Genomic DNA, 18,931 nt, shown 5'->3' with positions numbered 1-18,931 from the left:
TAGAAATGTTGGCCCATATTGATAGGATAGGATCTTGCAGTTGATGGAGATTTGTGGGATGCACATCCAGGGCACAAAGCTCCCGTTCCACCACATCCCAAAGATGCTCTATTGGGTTGAGATCTGGTGACTGTGGGGGCCATTTTAATACAGTGTTTGATTCGAGCTTTGTGACATGGTGCATTATCCTGCTGGAAGTAGCCATCAGAGGATGGGTACATGGTGGCCATAAAGGGATGGACATGGTCAGAAACAATGCTCAGGTAGGCCGTGGCATTTAAACGATGCCCAATTGGCACTAAGGGGCCTAAAGTGTGCCAAGAAAACATCCCCCACACCATTACACCACCACCACCAGCCTGCACAGTGGTAACAAGGCATGATGGATCCATGTTCTCATTCTGTTTATGCCAAATTCTGACTCTACCATCTGAATGTCTCAACAGAAATCGAGACTCATCAGACCAGGCAACATTTTTCCAGTCTTCAACTGTCCAATTTTGGTGAGCTCTTGCAAATTGTATCCTCTTTTTCCTATTTGTAATGGAGATGAGTGGTACCCGGTGGGGTCTTCTGCTGTTGTAGCCCATCCGCCTCAAGGTTGTGCGTGTTGTGGCTTCACAAATGCTTTGCTGCATACCTCGGTTGGAACGAGTGGTTATTTCAGGCAAAGTTGCTCTTCTATCAGCTTGAATCAGTCGGCCCATTCTCCTCTGACCTCTAGCATCAACAAGGCATTTTTGCCCACAGGACTGCCGCATACTGGATGTTTTTCCTTTTCACACCATTCTTTGTAAACCCTAGAAATGGTTGTGGGTGAAAATCCCAGTAACTGAGCAGATTGTGAAATACTCAGACCGGCCCGTCTGGCACCAACAACCATGCCACGCTCAAAATTGCTTAAATCACCTTTCTTTCCCATTCTGACATTCAGTTTGGAGTTCAGGAGATTGTCTTGACCAGGACCACACCCCTAAATGCATTGAAGCAACTGCCATGTGATTGGTTGATTAGATAATTGCATTAATGAGAAATTGAACAGGTGTTCCTAATAATCCTTTAGGTGAGTGTATATATATACAGGTATATATAATTTTTAAATATTTAAAGATAACTACTTATAATTATATATTGATATAAATATGTATAATCATTATATATTGAGTTATTGTTATATGAGGGGCTTATTTGTATATGCGATTAATCGCGATTAATTAATCGGGACACCATGTAATGAATTAGATTAAAAATTGTAATCGATTGACAGCCCTAATATATATATATATATATATATTGCAGGTCAGTGAAATTTTGTTGCACTTTATGTGGTTCATAACAACTAAAATCAGATGTAACATAATGATGCAAAATGTAACTCTTAAATGTGGGTCGCAAGGCTTCCAAATTTCTGTATGCCGATATAGATCAGATTAGGTGGAGTAAAGTTTGTGGCCTGAACAACCAGATGCACGTACACTTGGCCGAGTTGTGTCTTGTATGTACCTCAAACCTCTGGAGGTGGTGTGAGTGTTCGGATTGTTAACGGTCTTGAATGCTTCTTGAAGGGCATATTAAACTTGGTCTTTTCATGATCAGATAGTTATGCAATCTGTAAAAATGCCTGAAGTTACAATGTAAATACCCCAAAAGAGTGTTCCCCTTAAGCTGGATTGACATGGTGGTTGAGAGTGTCATTCATAGCCTTATCTCAGACCACACATTAAAATCCTTCTCTGATGGATCTGTCATCCTCAGAGATGCACAATAACGCTGCAGAGTGCTGATAACACTGCTGATCTGCTACCAGATCTCAGAAAGCTAATCATTATAAAAGCTCTTTCTCTCTTTATCCATCTCACATGCTCTATGCCCCATTTACTATCTGTAATCTTGACAACATTCCCACATACACACACGCACACATCGCCAACCGCACACATACACCGCACACAGAGAGGAAGATTATCAGAGCATGATCATCAGTTTTCATAAAACTGAGAGTTTAACAAAAGACATGTCATTTCCTTTGGAAAAAAGCATGAGCAGTTACTCAGAGATGTATTTCTGCAAGTGTTTTATGGGTCATTCTATGAAATAGATGCCTTCCCTATTTTAAAAAGGTGTTTTTTAAAATACGTTTCAGTATGGTTTAAAACATTAAAACATGTCAGCTTCTTACAGAAGCCCTCCTCCTTCCTGTCTAGTATCCTTTTCAACAGCTCCCTCTAATGTGTGTGTGTGTGTGTGTGTGTGTGTGTGTGTGTGTGTGTGTGTGTGTGTGTGTGTGTGTGTGTGTTCTATATATAAGTGTGAGCTGTATCTGAGATGTGTTAATGCTGCTGAAAAGAGTGATCTTGTGTGAATCTTGCCATGTGTGTGAATGTGTGTGCATGTGGTTTATGTGGGGGTGTGCAGTGTGGACTGTGCAAGCAAGCAAAGACACAGTTGCTTTCCAACACTTGTCAATAGGGATGTGTGGTATGCAATCGTAAATACTTAAGTACAACCTATCAAATATTTCAGATAAATTCAATGCCTGCTACTTTGTTCTCCCCAATCACACCCAATTTTCTGCTACTTCAATCATTCCAACAGGCAGGAGTGTGTAGATTGAGGCAGACTCTGTCTTAAGTCTTAACGCAAATTCTCACTCTGTAAATTTGACCTTAGTTTCATCTTTCCCTTATATTTATCTGGGGTATAATCTGTCAAAATTACTCCAAATTAAAGTAGGGGAAACTAGGGAGCCACAAACCTCCGGAGGTGTAAAAAATATAAAGGTTTTTCTTGATGTAAATAAAAAAAACAACAACTACCACAATTTCTTGTCTGATTTTTATTTTGAATTGCAGTCATGTTAGGAGAGATTATGGGGGATGGCATAACAACTATTTTGAACAAGTAGCCTACATTTGATTACCATAATAATTACATGCACAACCTTTTAAATGTCCAGATTTTCTTTTAGTGTTACTATCCACCAGTTCATCCCAAAGTTGTAGATTTCTAAACTGTTACTTTGTATCAGACCAATATGGAAATATCGTAAAAATATCACTCTCTGCTAAATATGTTTTGCTGTATCAGATGGGCGTTCCCTGCTCCTCTCTGCATGCCTGGTGGAGTCTACAGAAGCTCGACTGTTGGAACGGGATGTCCTGGCATCGCGGGTTCGAGAGGTGGAGGAAGAGAACCGGCAGATCCGACTCCAGCTGAGCCAATCGCAGGGCCTGGCTGTCCAGCCTGCTGAGGGTAACTATGGCAACCAGCAATGGGTGGCATCGGCAGACACCGGTCCAGAGGATGTGGAAAACACAGCCGAGGAACGGGCCAATCACAGCGAATGCATTCGCTCACCCACTGCGGAGAAGTGTGAGGTGAGACAGCATCTTAGATCCCATTAGAGGAAATCTTTAGAGGAACATATACAGTGGCCCCACCTGTGTGAACTTAGGGTAGGGTAACCTACATCAGACATGCACTAAAATGACACTGGGATCAGTTGCTGTGAAGTAAATGCAAAAAAGTTTTAGTAAAGTTAGTACTTAGAAAAGGTCTAGTATCATTTGGAAATTCCATTTGATTTAAAATTTTGCTTGTAATGCAGTGACATCAATATATTTTTAAGTGTGACCTAAGTGTCCAAATACTTTTTAGGGGACCAATGTGTAATAGAAGCTGTTCAAAGTCAAAAGTCTACACAGACCACAACATAAGCCTCTAGAATAGCTCAACAATGCTGAAATCTCTCAATCCAGTCTAAAATGATGGCTCTTCTCCCTACACACAGTTGATTCACGTGGCATGTGTGTGTGCGGGTCACAATGCCAGTCGGGACGTGGTCACTCTGGTCAAATCCATCCTTTTCCACAGGTAAGAACAGAGGTCTGTTACAATTTGGGTTGTGCTCTGGCAAATTAACAAGTACATAAATTAATAGCAATGAAATATTATATTAACACTATGAGTGAGAATATATATACATGTACATTCTGCATATCATTTTATATTTACCAAACATATATTCAGTTTCGCCATTTGAAATTTGAAGTTTAAAATGTAAGTTTGAAATGTACAATTTGATGTTTGAAATGTTAACATTAAATATGGAGTTTGAAATATTGACATTTGAAATTCAATTTCAGTTTGAAATTTTGTTTGCAATTTGAAGTTTGAAATTTCAGTTTGAAATGTTCTGTTTGCAATTTGAAGTTTGAAATGTAAAATATAAAATTTCAATTTAAAATTTTCCATAAAGTCATAAAGACTGTAAGGTACAGTTAATTACCTTAACACTTTCTCTCTTTACAGGAGAAACCCCCTGCATTTTCATTTCATTACTGACACAGTGGCCAATCAGATCCTCAGCACGCTGTTCCAGTCGTGGATGGTGCCATCAGTTCAAGTCAGCTTCTATGATGCTGATGAACTCAAAGTAAGCACCTGCCTTAGACTCAGAGATAATAACCATGTCACAGAGCATCAGTATCGCTTGCATTGAAGCTCAGTGGGAGGTCATAAGCAGCAAAAGTTTTAAAATCATTCAGGCAGCAATGACATATCCAAATGCAACACTCTCCGAGCTTGTCCAGGCACACACAACTCCAATGACTGACGCGTCACATGTGCTTACAGATTGTAATGAGAGGGCAAAGGTCCCCTAGGGATAAATTGTCATGTCGGTGATAGTGGAAACAATGAGGTTGTTTACACTTCAGCAATCTCAAGAGCGTTTGCTCTCTGAGAGTTACTCCACGCTCCACGGGAGAAGGAAGCAGAAAATTATTTAGTTTTGTTTGTAAATTTAAAGTGACAGTGCACCTCTTTTTTTAAGACTAGGCATGTTAGCTCTGCCTTTGCTGTGCCTTTGAATGATTCTCTGTGTGTTTTATGTATGCAGCACATGGTAGGCTGAAAGAGTGAAGTGACAATCAAAAAGAGCACTCCTCCTCTAACACACATTGAAAGAGACTGCATTTTATCACAATCTACTGCACACACACTAGTACACAAAGAAATACACACAAACTCAAGGACACTTGCATGAATGCACACACCCACACGTGTGCACAATAACACAAATACATTCATTCTTGCTCTCTCAAGCTTCTCCCCTTTTGAGTTTACCTCTGATTGTCAGCTGTTTGGCTTGGAGCCCTCTCTAATCACAGCTAATTTACATCCTGCGTCTCTGCTGTGTATAGAGACCTCTTTTGCTCTCCTGAGTATATGAAAACTAAACTACAGGAAATCCAGTCTTATCAATCAACCCCTCTCTAGCAAATTATTATTAAACCTAAGTTCAGGTCATTAAGGGGGCAAGCTGAAATATTAATCACACAATATGGTGTGTAGAGGGTTATTTCCTATGGAAGCTGAGGAGTGCCATTAAAAAAGAATAAAGGAATAAATGATCAATCTATTAATTTGAAAATAACATTTTTAATAAATAAACTAATTTATAAATGGACAAATAAATAGATACATTTAAATGTGTTTGTTTCATTTATGTTTAAAATAGTATTTATATTTAGCAATAAAACAGCATAATAATAAGTCATTTTTAATGCACTTTTAAAGTGCATTTTAAAAAACATTTGGCAATTTCTTTTCTTCGTTCAAATGCTTCTCTGTGCGGCCAGACCTTCCAGTTATTAATCTATTTCATATGACTTTATGACCACTCTCTCTGCATATACCCCATATACTGTACCTGGATCATCATCATCAATAAACTGTTTCTGTTTTCATAGCTTGATAAAGTGATGCTGCTGTTCGCTTACACAACCAGAATATTTTATTTCTTTAAATTAAAGTTATACCTTTTAAGTAGCATGGCTTCATTTCAAACAATTTAGCAGTGGGGGGGGGGACGACACTTGTTGATTTTTGATAATTTTTATTCAGAAAGCAGCGTTTCTTAAACTATGGGGCACGACCCAAATTGGGTTGCATAGCCATACATGTTGGGTTGCAACAAATTTTAATATTAATGTAGTCATTTCCTTAGTAAGTGCATCTGAAATTGCTAAGAGCACATGAGCTCTGTTCAGAGCACACTTCCACGCTGTTGCGCTTAAAAAAAGCCTTTCGGCTTTTTCCACAAAATAATTTCTCCACTAAATCTGGCGAGGCGAGAGTGCTGTCAGATGCTGCAGTCAACGGGTTACTCAACTCGACATTTTTCATGACACCGGGGATAACGTGTACAACTAACCACACATAAAGATGATAACTTCCACGATTAATTAGTTCGTCTTGCTTTTATATTAAGAATAAGAAAGGTGAGGAGAGGAGTGCCAACAATGCATTTTATGTGCAAGTTCAAAGTAATAAGTTGCTCATAATAAATGGCATCCTCACGCAGCACTCGCAGTTTAAGAGAACACTGAACATGAGCAAAAATATGTGAGTACTGTCTATCAAAGTGTTGCTTACATATAAATGCCCTGCAGCCTATTATTGTATGTTATGCATTTAATTATTCGCAGTCCAATCCTAAATAAATATGAAGACATCAGTATGATGAATAATGTCAGCTTGACTAATATATAGATTTTTTTCTGTTCTGTTGAAACTTTTATTCACAAATGAATGAACCATACCATGGTAACCATAGTTTCTGCTAAAATACCACAGTTGCTGCAATCCAGACCTACTATAAAAGCATTCAGAATCATTCTACTTTTCCTGACTATATGGTAACCATTAGTTCCCCGTCTGTCGCTCACTTCGACGTTGTGTCGAAGAATCGACACTAGGGTCTCTCTTGAGCGGCGAATATAGCTCTGATCTATGAAAAAAGGCCAATGAGAAGAAGACATACGGGTACAAAGGCAGGGAAATGCGTCTGTTTCATTCAGAAATTTTCTTCGGAGCCGATGGTCGTGTATGCAGCGAGCTGCGAGTCACACACCTGTTCCCTCTCACCTCTGAGCGAGCAGCTGTTGGATCTACGGCGCACTTCAGTGGCTTTCTCCTTCTCTGCACGGCAATGCAGCTTGCCCCTGGGTGCTTCGACAGCGCAAACTAAAAGAGTGTTTGTAAAAAAGAGTGATTTTCTCTAAAAGAGCAAATACACAGCTGGCGTTGAACGTCCTTTTCATGACGTGTCTTTTTAAAGATGTCTTTCCAGCTCTGTGTAGTTTCTGGATGCGGTTGAATCCTTTCCACTTCTGACGGTCATAAATGCTGCCTCGCGACCCTGGGCTGCGATCACACGCAGGCAACGTTTTATGAATGGTTTATGTTCTCAGTGCGAGAACATAGCCATGGCAGCATTGTGGTTGCGGCTTTCTTTTGTCACGAGAGAAAGCCACTTCATCCACCCTACGGGATTGGGGCAGGTGCCGCGGGCGATGAATGCGATTTGGGGATAATGATGGGCTCGGTTTTGCCGGGTAAATCCCCGCAAACCACCCGCCTCCCCGGCATGCTTGCATGTTTCCGTACGAGCTCGGGATGAGTGCGGCTCGCTTCACGGCCAGCCGGCATTCTCGCTTGAGCCCCCGGAATTGGATGATGACATCACCATTGCATCGGAGAGCGTCACGGCGTCTGATGCCAATGACTCGCCTGGGCCGCCACCTTCGGGTATGCTCGCCCAGTCTGAGGCTGACGCGCAGAGGTCCGCTATGGTTTCCCGGGCTGCCGCGAACGCGCTACTTGATTGGTTCCTCGGGCATGTGCGCCGCTCACAGCCGCGCCCCCCACGGTTCCTTTCTTCCCGGACCGGCATGACGAGTTGAGTTAGCCGTAAAGGGCACATTTTACTGCCCTAAACCGGCTTACTTGCTCCTCCGCTCTCACTACCCTCAGCGCATGGCGTGATTTAAATTGGACCCCTAGTGTTGCTTCTTCAACACAACGTTGAAGTGAGCGACAGACGGGGAAGGTCTAGGTTACGTATGTAACCTCTGTTACCTGACGGAGGGAATGAGACGTTGTGTCCTCCCGGCCACGTCGCTGAGCCGAGCCACTGTGGTGGCCGGACCATTTCCGGCTCCTCAGAAAACTCCTGAATGAACTCGACATATTTCTCCGCTTTTATACCCGTATGTCCGAGGGCGGGTATGCAAATACTGTCTGCCTATTTCTCATTGGCCTTTTTTCATAGATCAGAGGCATATTCGGCGCTCAAGAGAGAGACCCCTAGTGTCGCTTCTTCGACACACGTCTCGTTCCCTCCATCAGGGAACGGAGGTTACATACGAACCTAGACGTTTTGTGTATATATATATATATATATATATATATATATATATATATATATATATATATATATAGTGTTATATATACATACTAAATCAGGGAGTAAAAATGTATTTTCTTAATAGTAATAATATTTTTATTTTGTATGGTTTTTTCTCATTTGATTGAAGAATTTTTTAAATCCTTAAGGAGAAAATTAATGGGGAAAATTATTCGGGAACCAAGGCCACTGAAAAAGTGTCCGGTCACTATTGTGTTTGTTTCTAAGGGATGCATGTTTCAAAAAGATTTCTCTCTCTTTTTCTCATTCTCTTTGACTCTCTCTCCCTCTGTGGTGTAGTCGGAAGTGTCATGGATACCAAACAAACACTATTCAGGAATTTATGGCCTGATGAAGCTCACCCTAACCAAAGCTCTGCCATCCTACCTTACAAAGGTCATCGTCCTTGATACAGACATCACATTTGCCACTGACATCGCCGAGCTATGGGCCATCTTCCGGAAGTTCACAGGTAATCAGTCAGTTTGCTTCATGTGTCAGATAAAATGCCTTAAGGATACAAGATGTGTTAGCATTAATGTTGATGTAACATTGATGTTGTGATTGCAGAGAAACAGGTGATTGGATTGGTGGAGAATCAGAGTGACTGGTACCTCGGTAATCTGTGGAAGAACCACAAACCCTGGCCAGCTCTTGGACGTGGGTTTAACACAGGTTAGGACATTTAGAAATGAACAAGGAAAGCAGTTTGCAACCCATTTTACTTCTCTAATCTGACTTATGTATGAGTGAAATGGGACATTAATTGAAAAACATGTAGGGTGGTACTTCACTGTATCCAACAGGACTTGAATGGATTGTGAAAAGTAGGTGTTGGATACAAGTGTGGAGATAGGTTGTATATAAATAAGAGTGATTTGTGATATCAAGTGAAAAGGAAATTAATTTATGAAAATGTTATAATAAAATAGGAAAAGTATTACAAATGTATAACATTTTAATACATTTTGATATAAGATTGGGTTCCCATGGTTATAGAAATCTTGGCTATATAATGTAATTTTAAAATTGGGATTTATGGGACAGGAGAACACATGGAAAGTAATAAGTTCTTAAAAAGTCATGCAAAGTTCTACACTGAATATATATTTTCTCTAGTGTTCTAGCTCTAAAATATTCAATCAATAAATCTTTGTGAGTGCAACCACTATAAAATATATATTTTTTAAATGCTTACCCAAATAATCCAGAGGTGTGGGGACCCTGAAATATAATTTTTTTGAACTTGCAATGTCAAGGGACATGCTAAAATAGGTTACATTTTTGATGTTCTTTGAGGTTAATTTATAATGTTAGTAAAGTTTCTTTGCACAAAAATCTTTCATACATTTGTAAAACACAATAATTTTCTACACTCATTCTGACCCCCTGTCAGAAACACTTGGTTTTGGTGTTGCTTGTCCTTTAAGACTTGAAAGTAAATGCCCACTGTTATGATTGGCTCTCTGCTCTTGACTGATCTTCTCTTTCCTTGCCATCTCACTGCCCACTGCTATTGTACGGGCTATGGAAGTGATAAGTTAGAGTAGGCATTGATGTGTTGTTGTGGAGGTGGTCTGATGTAAATGTTTTTCACAGTGTGACATCACAATGTGGAGGAAGTAGAGTCATTTTGACTGGTTGCTTTCAACAAATGCTCGTCTTGCAGGAAATTTTGAGTTCTGAAACTTACATTATGTTTTTATAGAACAATGACCTCTTATATGTCAAAGATCAAGGACAATTTGATTCCTCATGACCCCTTTAAACTCCACCGATTATCCATATGCCACACTGAAGGACTCATTTTGTGGATATGAAAACAGAGCTTGGTTTGCACTGGGCTGCACTGACAACTGGTGTTTCCCTTTTGGGCTGCAGGTGTGATTTTACTTTACCTGGAGAAGCTGCGCAAGATTGGCTGGGAACAGATGTGGAGGCTGACGGCAGAGAGAGAGCTAATGAGCATGCTGTCAACATCCCTGGCAGACCAGGTCCATGCCTTTAATGAATACTTCATAAAAAGGGTTTTGTTTCATAGCTCTTATGAGATTCCGCTTTGACAAACAGTATATTAAATAATAATTAAATCTAATTGAACCATGGCTGAATAATGTTATGTATGCAGCACAATATTATATAATTTTTTTATGTGTGCACAGGATATATTCAATGCATTCATAAAGCAGAACCCAGTTTTTGTACATCAGCTTCCCTGCTTCTGGAATGTACAGTTATCGGATCACACTCGCTCTGAACAGTGCTACACAGAGGTGTCAGACCTAAAAGTAAGAATATATTTTGAATATTTTGGGTAAATTATGTATACTTGACCAAGCTGAGCCAAAATAATTAAGACAGACAATTTTAAGTTACAAGAGCCCCCTTCATTGGTTTTAGCTTTGCTTTAGTCATTTACAAATTAATTGAGTGTTTTTACACATTTATGCAAATGTTCACCCAACCTTCACATTCATTACCTGTACAATTTCCAATTTGGTATGCAAATTAAGTCTTTCAGGTTGTTTATTCCTCCGTGTTATTACTTTCTCCTGCAGGTCATTCACTGGAACTCTCCCAAAAAGCTGCGAGTAAAAAACAAGCATGTGGAATTTTTCCGTAATCTTTACTTGACGTTCTTAGAGTATGATGGGAATCTTCTGCGACGAGAACTCTTCGGTTGCCCCAGTCAGGCCAGCTCAAAGAGCACTCTGGTGAGTTTGTCAATAGTATGTGTAAAATGTTTCAAAAAACAAGCTAAGAAAAAACGAGAGAAAATTATGTAACACACATAATATAACACATCTTATCATAAACAAGTGTTACATAGTATACCAGTCATGTTCCTGACTTAAGAGAAACAGAAAGATAGAGGGATTTAAAATTCTTTAGCCAGATAATTCTAAGGGAAGATGTACATTTTTAGCCAATGCAATGTATGCAGTCCTGTTGAACAAACTTAACGGCCATTCTCTCTGCCGGTATCAAATTTCAGTACTCAAGTTGAGGGCGAGAGAGGAACCTCCTAATGTCTAGTCTAATAACATTGTGTTATAATGCAGGTAGATAGTTAAAAACATGTTGGAAACTGTTGCTCTGCCTTAACTGTGGTGATTTGATGTCAACACTGAGAATACAATACTTACTTATGTTGTGATATTAATTAGGGTTTGACACACTTCGGAAACCAACAATGCATGCAGTCAAAATTGTGTGGCAAGAATAATTTGCATGAACTTGTACTTGAATAGAATCTGTTAAACTAGAGTTTAATTTATGGTAAAGGCAACCCTGTCCAAGGTGTCCAAAAGCTGTTCAGTTTTGGTATCTCAAAGTCTCGAAGGGCAGCACAGCTAGATCTGTTTGAAATTCAAATATTCCAGAATTCTTTGTCATTTTATTTCCAGCTTCAGCAAGCACTAGAGGAGTTAGATGAAGATGACCAGTGCTATGATTTTCGGAGGGAGCGAATCATGGTGCACAGGGTACACCTGTACTTTCTGCAGTATGAATACACACCTACTGAGGATGGCACAGACATAACACTGGTCGCACAGCTCTCCATGGATAGGTAAGGATGACTCACTACCTGATGACTCTGCAGTCAGTTTTGGGCCACACTGCTCTTGTCAATGAACTATAACCATTAAACTGTTGAATGTTGGGTTTATGCAAAACTTCTTTGAAATCAGTTGTGAGACACATTTTCTGTGCACTATTTGTAAGATTCTCAGAATTTATGCCTATGAATTGCAGTACACAGCAAGGCAACTTACTAAGTTTTGGAACAAAGCTATTTTCTTGCCTTCATTTCACCAAAGACACTATGTATTTGTGCACAGACTGCAGATGTTGGAGGCGATCTGTAAACACTGGGAGGGCCCCATTAGTTTGGCCCTGTACATGTCTGATGCTGAGGCCCAGCAGTTCCTACGCTATGCCCAGGCCTCTGAAGTCCTCAAGAATCACAAGAACGTGGGTTATCATATTGTTTATAAGGAAGGCCAATTCTACCCTGTCAATCTGGTGCGAAACGTGGCTCTCCGCAATGTCAACACACCCTACGTTTTTCTGACTGATGTAGATTTTCTGCCCATGTACGGCCTCTATGATTACCTCAGGTAAACTACTTATCTGAATTGTTTAGGAATAGCTCACTCAAAAAAATTGTATTCTGCCATTATTTATTCACCCTCATGTCATTTCAAATTTATGCAGTTATTTTTATCCTTAGAACACAAAAGGATGATTTTAATCTACGTGTTTTTCCTTCTCTGTATAGAAAAAGTATTGTTCAATTGGACATGGCCAATACCAAGAAGGCTTTGGTTGTGCCTGCCTTCGAGACTTTGAGATACCGCCTTTCCTTCCCTAAATCTAAGGCCGAGCTGCTGTCTATGCTGGACTTGGGTACACTTTACACCTTCAGGTACAGTGGAAATCCAAAATAACCATAATTCCAGAATGTTCATTATCAGTCCTATTGAAAGGCCACTCATGATACATAATGTGTCAAGACAGTTAAGACTTTTCTGAACTGTAGGTATCATGTCTGGACAAAAGGTCATGCCCCAACCAATTATGCCAAATGGAGGACAGCCACAACGCCATACAAAGTGGAGTGGGAGGCAGATTTTGAACCGTATGTTGTTGTACGGCGGGACTGTCCTGAGTATGACCAGAGATTTGTAGGCTTTGGCTGGAACAAAGTGTCCCATATCATGGAGCTAGATGCTCAGGTAAGGAGTCTTAGATTATCGTAGGCCTAATTTATTGGTGCTTCAAGTGACCTTTATTTCTAATCTGTCAAATATTTCCCCTTTCACAGGAGTTTGATCTCATTGTGCTACCAAATGCCTTCATGATCCACATGCCACATGCACCAAGCTTTGACATTTCAAAGTTTCGATCCAGTCCCAGTTACCGTTACTGCTTGACGACTCTAAAGGACGAGTTCCACCAAGATCTTTCTCGAAAGTATGGTTCTGCTGCTCTCAAGTACCTTACAGCACAGAGGACCATCTGAAACCATCTGAAATGTTTAAAATGTACTTTAGCACACAAAAGAATAGCTTGATCCAGTCCTTTGAGGCTCAAAGGCCAACATGCTGCTCTGCCACATGTTAAGGTGTCTCGCGTTACAAACTAAACTGCCCTGCTACAAACCCATGACTCTGCTCAATATAGACTGTAAAACCTGAGCTTTAATTCTTGTTTTGATGCAATTCATCAATTCTTAAACCAATGCCATCAGTACTACACCCATCTCAGACTGGATTGAAACACTAAACAGGGTGGCAAAAACTTGACCGAACATTTAAACTGCACAAAACAGCAAACACTATACGTGCTGGAACGTTTGTGATGACTCACACAATGCACACTGCTTTATAGCCTAAAGATAATGATAATGTTCAAGACCTTTTTTTGACAATCAGGGCCTTTTCTTCACTTCACAAAGACCTATGGCTGGTGGTATATGGCGCTACGTTGATTTGAACCTGGCTATAACCATTAATTTGTGTATTGATGGAGCAGAGAAAGACAAGAGATGAATGAGCTTTCCAAAGACTCTTCTGCTGGACTGAAGTGTTGGGGAGGCCAACAAGACAAGAGGAACATTTAAGCCTTATAATTTCCTTGATATTTAAAATATTTAAAGTATTTTTCTTTGTTTTTAATGAAGATGAAACATTTATTATGAACAACGACCTACAGCCTATGTATGTTTTACAATATAAAAAGAAAATCACATTATTTTTTAATTTAGAAACACTGATTTGACTTGAATGCTTGATTGGGCTGTAAAGAGAATATTTTGTGTGGTCTTGAGGTCCTGAATGTTAGAAAGATGTTTTGCATTCCGTTAGGAATGATTAGTCTTCTGGTGTGTAACTCCTGCATTTATAATGGTCACATAAAAAATTCTGCATATGCTTAAATGAACGTAAACATCCAACATCATAGCGTTTGTGGTTCCATGAAACATTTTTTGCCCTGAATTCATATCTTAAACTTTTTTTTTGATCACATTTATCACTGTTAAAGGTTTGCACTACATATGTTTACTCAATAACATTATCAAAACATAGCATATCATTATGTGTACATTTGCATTGAGATCAACACAAGGGACCATAAAGAAAAGGGGTATCCATTTAAAACTAAGTATATTTGTTCTCAGTGAAAAAAATCAACTAATGTTTGGTTCTATGGAACTGGCAAACAAAATATTTGATGTAAAATGTGTCATATTCTGGTCAGCCCGACTGGTCAAAATCATCAAATGTCCAACTGAGCATCAACTATTTGACAGGCTGTTTGTAAAAAAAAAAAAAAAAACATCCCAGACATTGGTCCTGTCTTTATATAACATTCATGTCCTGCCACTCCACAAGACTGTGCAGATTTAAGGTAAATACCCGTGCCTTTGCTGTGTTGCGAAAACTGGATATTGATTGTACTACTGTACGGATCAGCGGGGCCTGCAAATATACAGGTACTCTATTTATTATTGTTGACTTAAATCAATCATATTTTTCTATGTAGGGGACAAAGTGCTTTAAATAAAATTTCCCTGTTTCTATACTTTGTCAGTTCTTTTGCTTATTTAATAAGCTACATGATTTAGACCTTACACTGTGGTTCTTTTAATGTTCCAGTTTTAAGACCCAGTGGGGACTCGTAGTTCATAAAGGGTCTTATTTCAGGACAAGGTTGATGAGGGAAAAAACATCAACTTAAAATGTTTTTCATTCTTTCCACTCTAATCTCACAAAGAAAGACCATGTAAAATTTTGCTGCTTTTAGTCCAACTATATTAGCTTAAAGGTCATCTATATGCTAGTGTACTTCTAAACATTGAAACATTTGTTTTCAGGATATTTAAGCATTTATAATCTGCAATCTCTCTCTTCAACAAACCCAGGGACAACCATGACATCACATAATGGTTGAGAATCTTTGTCCAATCAAATGTTTTTAAAACAAAAAGCACCCTGCCTCTACATCTGATCTGCACACATGGCTGTGTTCTAACACGTGTTGATGATGCCTTCACAGGGTACTTTTAAGGGAGCACAATCCATGCTGTAGGTATGTTCCAAACAGAATTACCAAGAAGAATTGCTTAAAAAGTTCGTTTTGAATGTCTGTTCTCACTATTCAGACCCCTGAAGAACACACAGTGGAGGATATTTGTCTTTGAAGGGAATATGAGATAGGGATGATCACTTCTGAAATGAACATGCATACGAACTATAGATTATTGGCTATTTAAAAAAAAGGAATGGGTCATTCAACAAGTCCTGGGCCCTAACCAAATGTTTCAGTCAGAAATATATTGAACCGGCCAAAAAATAAAAAACTGCAATCATCAAGGCACTTCAAGGGGCCTTTAAAGGAATCACACAAACATTTAAATTCTACCATTCTACAATCATTCTGCAGTTTTTTACATTTACATTTATGCATTTGGCAGACACTTTTATCCAAAGCAACTTACAGTGCACTTATTACAGGGACAATCCCCCCGGAGCAACCTGGAGTTAAGTGCCTTGCTCAAGGACACAACAGTGGCATCTTGGTGGTGCTGGGGCTTGAACCCCCGACCTTCTGGTCAGTAACCCTGAGCCTCAACCACTGAGCCACCACTTTTGCAATTACAGTTCCGAGTGCTTTCAAATTCCAAAAAGGACATCATAAGATAGCTTTGTAAGGAACAAACCAACATTTTGGTCATAATACACTTATCTGCTTCTGCTTTCAGCTTCAAAACCAAACACCATTGGTTCTTGTAGTCCGTATCAGTTTGGCATGACATGAGGGTGTGTAAATTACAGAATTTCTCATTTTTGGGTGAACTATTCCTTTAATGTGAGTGACAACAATCGGTCCTTTGAATCACAATCATAAAATATGAAGTATAACAGGGATTATTAACCAAATAACATTAATATATTTTTATCAGAAATATATGAAATTACATTTTCTCCTATAGAGAAAATATTGTCTCCTACTTGTCATTAAAAATAGTTGGGAGCTTCTCATTCTCTTTTCCCCATAAGGGAAGAAAAATTGCTTTCCATTAGGTATCAAAAGACTCCTAGAGTGTCCATTAAGTACAGAGATGGCACTGTGTTAATTTCCCAAAAGCTTATTTTAAGCAAACCAATCAGTGATGACAAGCATTCAACAGACTGCAGATATTACAGTACATATGTTGTTAATGTTGATTGCAAATAACTTGAGCCAATCCAGCTGTGACAAGAAGATGAGGCTGATCTATTGTTTTCCAAACAGATGTTAAAACTGTGTTAATTCCAGCAACTGCAAGAGAGAGAGAGAGAGAGAGAGAGAGAGAGAGAGAGAGAGAGAGAGAGAGAGAGAGAGAGAGCATGGTAACCGGAACACTGAGAGTGAGTGGAGGACTGTTTCCTGCACTGTGTGGTTCTAATGCATGTGTAATTGCCTGAATTGGCCCTTTATAACATCATAAATCAGAATCCATTGCACACAGGGAAAGAGTTTCAAGCCACTTTCTCAGCATTCATTCATTCTAACAAGCAGCATATTCCAGGAAAGGGCATGCAGGGAGTCTCGGTTCACAGTATGAGTGGTGAAGCTTGTGACGATTTCGGGATGAACCCGCACTTTAATTATTGTATGAATGAATGAGACTAACCAATCAGGAGACAGACAGAGGATGAAGCAACGGGTATAAAAAGGAAGCGGAAAGGAAATGAAGGGAGTTCGGTAGGCAGAAGTGGAACAGTCAGCAGTCATAGCTTAAGTTATCTTCGTTCATGCTTGAATCTTCCTCTTGCTACTAAGAGTTATGTGTGGAAGGAACGTTACGGGTGAAGCTGGTTGACTCGGATCACCTGTGTGGAGCGTCTGCAGCGCACGCTGTTTCCAAGTTGGTCAACGGAGAGAGAACGAGCCAAAGAGGGTTTTCCTGCCGCGTATCTTTGGAACCTTTCTGATATCAACTGCCACGCGTTGATCGTCCCTAAAGCCTTGCCGTCTCAGGTACTCACACCAAACTCAAGCCCTGAAATCCTCGACTGTTGGGGTGTGCATTCACGACAGTGACTGATGAACATAACATTATACACGCCCACACCATACACCTCCACACGACCGCACACACACACACACACACACATACGAGCTCACTCAATCCACGCACAGTGTGTGCGCTTTTGTTTTGTTGTTGTTTGGTTACATGATTCTGTTTTTGAGAATGGCGATCTGCATTTGAATGTAAATGTGCGTGCTCTTGCGGTACTAACACACACACACCCATACGAGCTCACTCAATCCACGCACAGTGCGTGCGCTTTTGTTTTTGTTGTTGTTTGGTTACATGATTATGTTTTTGAGAATGGCAATCTGCATTTGAATGTAAATGTGCGTGCTCTTGCGGTACTAATTTGGATTTGTGGACTCTTTTCGAAATCTTGGACTAATCATTAATGTGAACCTACACCACACAACCTTCATTCATTGTGAACTGTTAATATACCAAACTTCATGTGTGAAATGTTACTACTTCTGTTTGTTTTGTACAAGACGAAGAATATAAATATTTACTTCAAACCCCTTTGGTAATGTTTTTGTATGGGTTTATTATACCTTTTGTTTTGTGTGTAACTGGTGGCCTTTGAGCTATCCGGACTAAACCATTGAATGTGGTAGAATAAATCTACCTGGCACCCGAACTAATTAAATTAAAATTTAAAGAATCTTTTTGCAAGGGTGTGCCACCATTACATAAGTGGCACCCGAACAGGGACCTGAACTTTTCTTTTGTTCTTTTGTAGATAACTCAGACTCAGATATTTTTTATACTTGTGTGGTTATATTGTTTGACTTTTGAATGTGAATTCGAATATTTTTTGTGAAAATGTGTGACTATTATTCTGTGAAAAAAGGTGTTCAAAGGAACTGATATATTTTGCTTTTGGTTATTTGTTTTTTTTCTTTTTTCCCTCATGCTAGGAAATGTGAAGGCTAGGCCTATGTTAAATCACTGTGGGGGATATTGAACATTGTGAGGTTTGTTTTGATAATTGTGTATTTTGTGTGACTTACATACACACCACACCCGTACTTTTATTCAACATTCTATACATTGACTGATATATATACTATACCTATGGCCACAAAACCACCCTCTCCATCCACTTTGGTGGATATCGACTCTCCTCTGGACATCCCTACTCCAAGTGGACTAACAGGGCAACAGCAAAATGTGCAACAATTCAGTCAACCGCCAAGCACTTCCATGTTCTACTCTTCACCCATACTGCCCCCCAAAGCTCCACAGGAATGGAATGTCCGTTTTGCTTCTACACCACCTACTGATAACCTTCGGGTCCAAGGCCAATCCTGGGGGCTGGAACTAGATCCTATGCATCTGTGCACCCCATCTGAAACCTCTTCTCCAGAAATACAACATGGCTTACCTGGTTTCTTTCCCACGCCTGGAAAAGAAATACAGCATCTCACCACACATCTACAAGGGAATTGGGATCGTCTATTTGAAGGTCAAAAAAATCAAGAAAAGACTGTGAGTGAACTTACCCATGAAATAAAACAACTAACTTCTCACACTGGTGGGCAACTGGATGTTTTGACTTCAAAAATGGATTCCAACCATCACCAACTCTTCACCAC

General features: G+C 39.7%; 1 protein-coding gene across 4 annotated transcripts in view; it reads left to right on the top strand.

The window, feature by feature from the left end:
- Positions 1 to 14,823, top strand: part of LOC127661409 (xylosyl- and glucuronyltransferase LARGE2s-like) — a 113,556-nt gene extending 98,733 nt beyond the window's left edge. For 3 of the 4 annotated variants that reach the window (XM_052152097.1, XM_052152099.1, XM_052152098.1), the window contains 13 exons: positions 3,088 to 3,377; positions 3,791 to 3,873; positions 4,312 to 4,435; positions 8,552 to 8,723; positions 8,822 to 8,926; positions 10,133 to 10,245; positions 10,414 to 10,539; positions 10,810 to 10,965; positions 11,659 to 11,822; positions 12,094 to 12,372; positions 12,534 to 12,680; positions 12,795 to 12,990; positions 13,080 to 14,823. In XM_052152097.1, the coding sequence (XP_052008057.1) occupies positions 3,088 to 3,377; positions 3,791 to 3,873; positions 4,312 to 4,435; positions 8,552 to 8,723; positions 8,822 to 8,926; positions 10,133 to 10,245; positions 10,414 to 10,539; positions 10,810 to 10,965; positions 11,659 to 11,822; positions 12,094 to 12,372; positions 12,534 to 12,680; positions 12,795 to 12,990; positions 13,080 to 13,277 (2,153 nt within the window). In that variant the 3' untranslated portion in view covers positions 13,278 to 14,823. The remainder of the gene's footprint in view (positions 1 to 3,087; positions 3,378 to 3,790; positions 3,874 to 4,311; positions 4,436 to 8,551; positions 8,724 to 8,821; positions 8,927 to 10,132; positions 10,246 to 10,413; positions 10,540 to 10,809; positions 10,966 to 11,658; positions 11,823 to 12,093; positions 12,373 to 12,533; positions 12,681 to 12,794; positions 12,991 to 13,079) is intronic. The other variant, XM_052152100.1, reaches the window with a different exon arrangement.
- The last annotated feature ends 4,108 nt before the right edge of the window (positions 14,824 to 18,931 follow it).

This window comes from Xyrauchen texanus, chromosome 21 (assembly GCF_025860055.1).
Source record: "Xyrauchen texanus isolate HMW12.3.18 chromosome 21, RBS_HiC_50CHRs, whole genome shotgun sequence".
In the NCBI taxonomy this organism is placed as follows: Eukaryota; Metazoa; Chordata; class Actinopteri; order Cypriniformes; family Catostomidae; genus Xyrauchen; species Xyrauchen texanus.
Note: the sequence above shows the minus strand (reverse complement) of the source record. Positions and strands in the feature narration are given on the sequence as shown.